The sequence below is a fragment of the Nannobrachium achirus genome (assembly GCF_963921795.1).
Source record: "Nannobrachium achirus genome assembly, chromosome: 12".
Lineage (NCBI taxonomy): Eukaryota > Metazoa > Chordata > Actinopteri > Myctophiformes > Myctophidae > Nannobrachium > Nannobrachium achirus.
Window position 1 is genome coordinate 60893439 of NC_137832.1, and position 6846 is coordinate 60900284.

General features: G+C 38.8%; 1 protein-coding gene across 2 annotated transcripts in view; it reads right to left on the reverse strand.

Annotated features, from left to right (window-relative positions):
- Positions 1-1044: 1044 nt before the first annotated feature.
- The window catches only part of c5 (complement component 5), a 43127-nt gene continuing 37325 nt past the window's right edge, over positions 1045-6846 (reverse strand). For both annotated transcript variants that reach the window (XM_080738229.1, XM_080738228.1), the window contains exons 38-42: positions 5231-5314; positions 4347-4433; positions 3372-3464; positions 1900-2038; positions 1045-1428 (exon numbers count right to left, since the gene is read on the reverse strand). In XM_080738229.1, coding sequence (XP_080594355.1) covers positions 1293-1428; positions 1900-2038; positions 3372-3464; positions 4347-4433; positions 5231-5314 — 539 coding nt within the window. In that variant the 3' untranslated portion in view covers positions 1045-1292. The remainder of the gene's footprint in view (positions 1429-1899; positions 2039-3371; positions 3465-4346; positions 4434-5230; positions 5315-6846) is intronic.

The following is a 6846-nucleotide window of genomic DNA, read 5'->3' on the forward strand; positions in this document are numbered from 1 at the left end:
AGTACCGCCCCCTTCTTGAGGTGGTCCAGTAGGAAATGGGCCCTGGTGTGACATCACACCAGTCCCCTTTTCAGGATCTGTTCGGACACACTCTCAGAAAATCACAGAAATGAAAACCAAGGCTTAAGTTAATGAATTGTATTTTTTGGGGTATTACACTGGGAATAATAAAAATAAGACATTTTTGGGCATAAAACGACAAGGGCGGAATTCAAGTGTGACTCGCATCACGGTAACCACACTTCTTCTTTCTAGTCTATTCATGAAATTACTGAAAAAAATATCAGAGCCTGCTTACCGTCCAGAACATGATGAAGTACTGTAGGTCTGTAGCGGTGATGAACAGGCAGCAGACCAGTTTGTGATTTGAGGCATTTTGTCCAAAAACGGACCAATCTTACAAACTTTGAAAGCCAATCTCAGCCAATCAGGATGGAATATGGACAATCAGACAGATCCATGTCGATCACATGACTGTAGAGATACTGTCAGTGTCTACCGATTTGCGTGATTTTTGGACAACATCTGTAGGAGTACTGGCCAAAATGTAGTTTTGCACAAATTAGCCTCCTGGCAGAGGTTCTGAATTGGCATCCATATAAACACATAATGTCCCCTATGGTGGTGGAGTCATTCAATGTTCAGAAGGAAAGTATTCCATCCAGTATTGGCAGCCAAGGAGTGTGTGTCCAAAGTTTGGCATGGATCGGGGCAACGCTGGCAACGCTGGCGGATATGAGTAGGGCAAAAGTGTGACGTGACGGACAGACAGACTGACTGACTGACTGACTGACTGACTGACTGACTGACGGACAGACTGACAGACAGACGGGTGGAGGTTTTGATAGTAACTGCAAAATGACGGTCACAATAACATTTTTAGCCTTTGCAAAAGGCAAACATATGTAACATATGTTTGATTTGATGTTTGTAACATATATGTTGACATGACCCAGACTTCAAGACCCAAGATTTCAGACATTTTCTAAAGGGATAACATTTGTAAACTTAAATAATTAAAAAAAAAGTCTGAAGGATTTCAAAAGAAATCAACAATGATTTTATTGAGGCAATTTTATTTGTTTGAAAACAAAAACAATGCCATTATGTCAGGACGCTATTCAATTGTACATGTATTGGCTAAATTGTTCTTTCTTGTTATGTTACAGTATGTCAGTATCAAAAGGAATATGTACTGGAGACTGTTATGTTGGCATAGTGTACATTGTGCTGAGCTGTACAGTGCGATGCGATGCGGTGCGTGTTAAGTGGGTTGTGCATCTTCAGCTGCCTTAAGGACAGCCATCCAACAACAGCTCCATGGAGAAGTCGTCTAACAGTGCCCTGTGTTCCCCACACGAAGGATCACGGCAATCGGCCGCAGGCCACAGCTCCACCAGGGCCTCTGAGTCTAGCGGGAAACGATACCTATAGAACACAGGAAAAGCACCGTCAAAGAAAATACAGGTCTAGAACATCACTTTAATACTATAACAAAATAGATTTGAATATTACTTCATTACTGTGTCAAGCCTGATTTTTACTTAGGGGTGCACCTGTGTCGCGCTCTCATGACGTCATATGATTGAGTGATTGATTGATTGAAAACAGTTTGCAAAAAGTACAGAGGTACAGTTATACAATAATGCTAAAAGGATAACACAAAGAGCCCAGAGGGCTTGTTTCCATTGTGGTCCTGTGTAATTCAATTCAATTGATCAAGACATATAAAGACATACAATGCTATACAAGAAAGCATCAATACTAGGAGCAATAAAATAAAAGTATATTTCTATATATAGAACAGAACACAATAGAAGATGCACACTTATTGACAGTAAAGAATAAGGGTAGAATAAAATAAATATGGAAGGGGAGAATCATAAGACAGAAACTGACCCGAAGCGATCAGACAGGGTGTACTCCTTGCCGTTGGTTCCCATTATGAGGTACTGGGAGTTGAGCTGCAGATCCACTGAACTGCAGGTCACTTTCTTTATCAAGTCAATGTCCACACCTTTAGCCAGGAGGGCAAACTCTGAAATACAACACAATACAACACAACAAGTGATTGAAACACTACACACTGGACTGCACTGCAATGCAATGCAATAAAAATGCTACATAATACAATATCTATGTTGTAATATGTTGCTGAAGTTTGAGGCTATAACGTTTATAAGGTATGTGAACAAGTACATAGTAGAGTGATCAGATACAGATTTTAATTTGCTTGATTCAATATTTAGATATTTGATGTAAATGTTATCAGGCCCTCCAGGCCCAGGGCCTCTCCCCATACACACACCCATTGGCCATTGTAACTTCAAACTCCATTTTAACCATGATAGACTCATTAAAAACACCCATTATCTTTCTGGTGACTCCTATTACCCTCCTAATACGTGAGCATTATTTCATTTATTTTTAATAATTCTTTTTTGTGTTACATTTTTTTTCATTTTCCAAAGAATTATTAAAAATAAATGAAAAAAGTTATGGAAAAACACGGCCTGCTCACGTATTAGGAGGTTATTATGAGTCACCAGAAAAAAATTATGGGTGTTTTTATTTAATCTAAATGTTTTTTTTTAAAGTGAAACACCCCTTTAAGTTACAATAGGCAAACATTCATTGAAAATCTGTGGTGGCCATGGATAGACCCCTGGGGTTGCCTTTACATTTGGAAACTGGACAGTGTAATGGAGTAGCACCGACGGCGAATAATCCCAACAGTGACAATATGTAAGGGATAAATACTGGCTCCGCGGGGGTTGTCCATATATAACATCCCGACGGACTGATAACTCCCCGAGGCGCTAGCCGAGGGGAGTTATCAGTTCGAAGGGATGTTATATATGGACAACCCCCAAGGAGACAGTATTTATCCCGCTTATTACCCGGCTACTAAATAAAATTAATAATTTGACTCAAAACTAAAAACAAAAAGTATTTCCTTGTTTAAGTGTTGTGCTGGGCGTCCCCGCACAGCGCGACATGGTCGCCTTGGAAAACAAGGAAGTGCTGATTAGATAGAATCCATTTTCTGATACTACGTCGTCTATTTCTCGCTTAAAATATTAAAAAAAAACATTCTTGAGAGCATCGTTTAGTTCTAAATGTCGCTGTGTGGTTGTTTACATGGCTGACATGTTGGATACATACAGCACAAGATTCACGCAGTGCAGCTTGACTGCAGCAGCTGCTCTGAGTCTTTGATTAGGCAGAGAGGTCTGTTATAGAGCGGAGCGGTCTGCTATCCAGAAATAACAGACCGCTGATTTCAGCAACTGACCAATCAGAATCAAGCGTTCTAACAAGCCGGGTAATAAAATATAATAGAGTAAGAATACAAAGCAGTGGTTTCTGACCTTTGGCAGGGCTCTTTAGGACTTGCTCCACCGTGGCCGTGTAAATGATGAAGTCTCCCTCTGTTGTCTGAGAGTTCACCACCACTCTGTAGGCTGGAGGGCACAGGATATTACATTATTATGAGTACACATGCAGAGTATACAGCAGTTTATATACAAAGTACACAGAGTATGCAGTAGGGCATTAACGACTTGTGATTTTAGCAAGTCGACTCGACTCAGTAAAAAGTTGAGTTGAAGTCGACTTTATCGTTTGATGACGTCATCACATCACACACGACCCCCCAATTATTTTGGGGGGTCCCCAGATGATTAACTTAGTGTGCAACATTGTTTTCACACTCAACTGTAAACAAACCAACATAAAGTTTAAGTATATAGAGGGTATCTTCACCCTCTATATATCTTTTTCTAAAGTGCCAATTTAAGGACTTTTTAATACCTCTAAAATGACAAATTAAACATTGTCCAAATTGTCAAATATATAGAGGCAGAAATTGTGAAAATAGCAGATGTTATACCAAATGTAATGTAGCACTGTAATACTGGATCATTCCGTCCTTGACAATAAGCAATCCTACTGTTTGAATGCTGTACAGACGCATGCATGGAGCAAAAATAATGATAGAAAAAAATACAAAGGTTTTTTTTTTTTCAACTTCGACTTTCGACTTTCTCTGGTGGGAGTCGACTTGTGTAATGAAGTCGACTCAGTCGAGTACACAGTAGAGTATGCAGCAGATATGGAGCACATAGTAGAGTATGCAGTATATTATATACGGAGTAGTAGACAGTATACATACATTAGATTACACATTGCGTACACATTACCCTGTACCCTGTAGATCAGTAGTAGATTGAAGTAGAGTGCACATTAGATTACAGTAAATTACATTTTGGATTATGGTTACAGTACAGAGCAGATTACAGATAGTAGACTCACCATATTTAATATGAGGTTCACAGTAGACTCACCATATTTGATATGAGGTTCACAGGTCTCCCGGATATGATCCTCCATTGAGATGCCTCCCGCAGACCCTCTGTACGTGGCACAGCTCACTAAACAATATAATGTAACACAAACACAATACAATAAAATACAATTACAATAAAATACAACACAAACATATCACAACAAAGTTCAATACAACACATCGCAACGCCACAAAATACAACACAAAATACAACACAACAACATAACAAAATAGAACACCACACAACAACACAGTACAATAGAACAGTGGTCCTCATACCAACCCCCATCCAAAACTATTTTGTGCCATGGACCCCCAGAAAAGATTTTAAAATTATTCACATTTTTTCAAGATTTCTTTTTGAAAGTAGCAATCTACAAGCGCATTGTGAGCTTTTAACAGATTTTTATGCCATATTAACACATTTTTCTGGGAACCCCCTGGCTGGAACCCCCTCAGGCTCAAGGACCCCTGGGGGTCCCCAGACCCCACTTTGAGAACCACTGCAATAGAACAAGTAACAATGCTGCATACACAAGACCTGTTGTAATATTAGTCAGACACTCATGATTGTTTTATTTTTATTTTTATTTTATTTTTTCTTCTGTTTTATGGCTGTTTTTTTTTTTGTGCTAATGATGATATCCTCTGCATAGCACTGTGTTCTATCTGTCTGTCAATGTTATATGAGGTACATAAAGGTTTCCTATGTAAACAAGCCGAAAGGCTTTCTTGGATCTCCTTTTAGTTGACCTTGTACCAGTGAACTGTACTGTCATGAAACGTTACCTTTTCCTGTGCAACCTTCTAATAAAGTATTCAATCAATCAATCAATCAATCAATCAATCAATCAATCAAAGGGGAGTAATGTAAGAAAGTACCTGACATGCATTGACACTGTTCAGCCACACAGAGGCGGTGTAGTTTCTGAACACTATAGGAGTACTGCTTGGTGCACTCAGAGCCTGGAGGGGTTACACCAAAATACATGACATATTACACAGAAATTATGATTTTATAATAATGACAATGTGTTATTATCAAACCTCTAAAGTAAAAAGAGAAAAATAAAGTAAAAGAAAATTACCCTACTTACCCTAATTAGAAAATTACCCTGCTTAGCACTTGATGTATTACTTATCATCACTTAAAACCACACTAACAGATTCCCTTTTATGCGCATATATGGAGTTCCCTGATGTCATCAATATTAAGCCCATATCTAACAGGACTTCATATGGGATTGCCCATATATGGAGGCCACATCGGCCACATACCACACTAACAGAATCCATATATGGCCATGACAGATGACCAAGACAGCCCATATATGTGTGGCTGGTTCTACAGATAGGAATCTCCATGTATGGGCATAAAAGGGATTGTATGTATGATGTCAGATGTCATAGACTTCATAGGACTTTCACATAACGAATAACTGAGTAGCATGTTTGGACTCTCACAGCATATCTCCATATACAGTACATGAATCTCCATATATGGGTACCAGGTCACTTGTCGCCCTGAGGAGTCTTACTAGTAAGTTTATGTCTCCTTCTCCTTCAATACAGCATGATATTCAGTTAATAGATGTGACCTTATCGATCAGCTACTGTATGTTCGCTATTTTGGAAATCTGTATTTATTTAATAAAAATAAAAATAAATATAACGGCACGGCAAGCCCAAAGTGGGCCAGCGATGTTCGAAATTCGCCAGTCAGGATGGAATATGAAAAATCGGACAGGTCCGTCTTGATCACATGACTCTAGGGGCTGTATTTTGATTGTCTTAAGTACCAGCTCTTATGCCTTAACTTAAAGGCCTGTCCATACTGTCTCCGACATCCAAACTTTTTGTCCGAGAGTTCCAACTCTCCGGCGTGCAGCTTTCCAAACTCTAGTTCGGCGTAATGCTTTTCAGAAGATGCGAGTGATGTCATTTTCTAGTTGAACCGGACATTTCAGACGAAAAGTTAGATGGTCGGAGACAGTATGGACAGGCCTTAAAATTAAAGGACAACTTTAGTTTTTTAGGGTTCATATTATAGATTGTAATTAGAGAAAAGAAAAAGTGAGTGTTAAAATGTTTTAATTTGCTTCGTTCTATTGTTTTATCACGTTTACCGTGCTAAAATGTGGGGCATGCGTACGCATGGGGGCATGCGTACAAGTGGCTAAATATGTCTTTTTAGACACAATAAGCCAGCAGTTTCTTTATTGCTATTTACAGTAACACTTCTAGCCCCCATAAGTCACATCCAACCATGAAAGGTTGCGTTGTCTCTTGGGAATGGACTTATTCTATGTAAAATGCATATTTAGCCACTTGTACGCATGCCCCCAACCACTGAAATAAGAATCTCTAAAACAATAGAAAGAAGTAAATGAAATAATTTTAACACTAATCTTATATATTCTTTAATTACAATCTAAAATATGAACCCTTGTTGTAAAAAACTAAAGTTGTCCTTTAAAGCATAAGAGCTGGTACTTAAG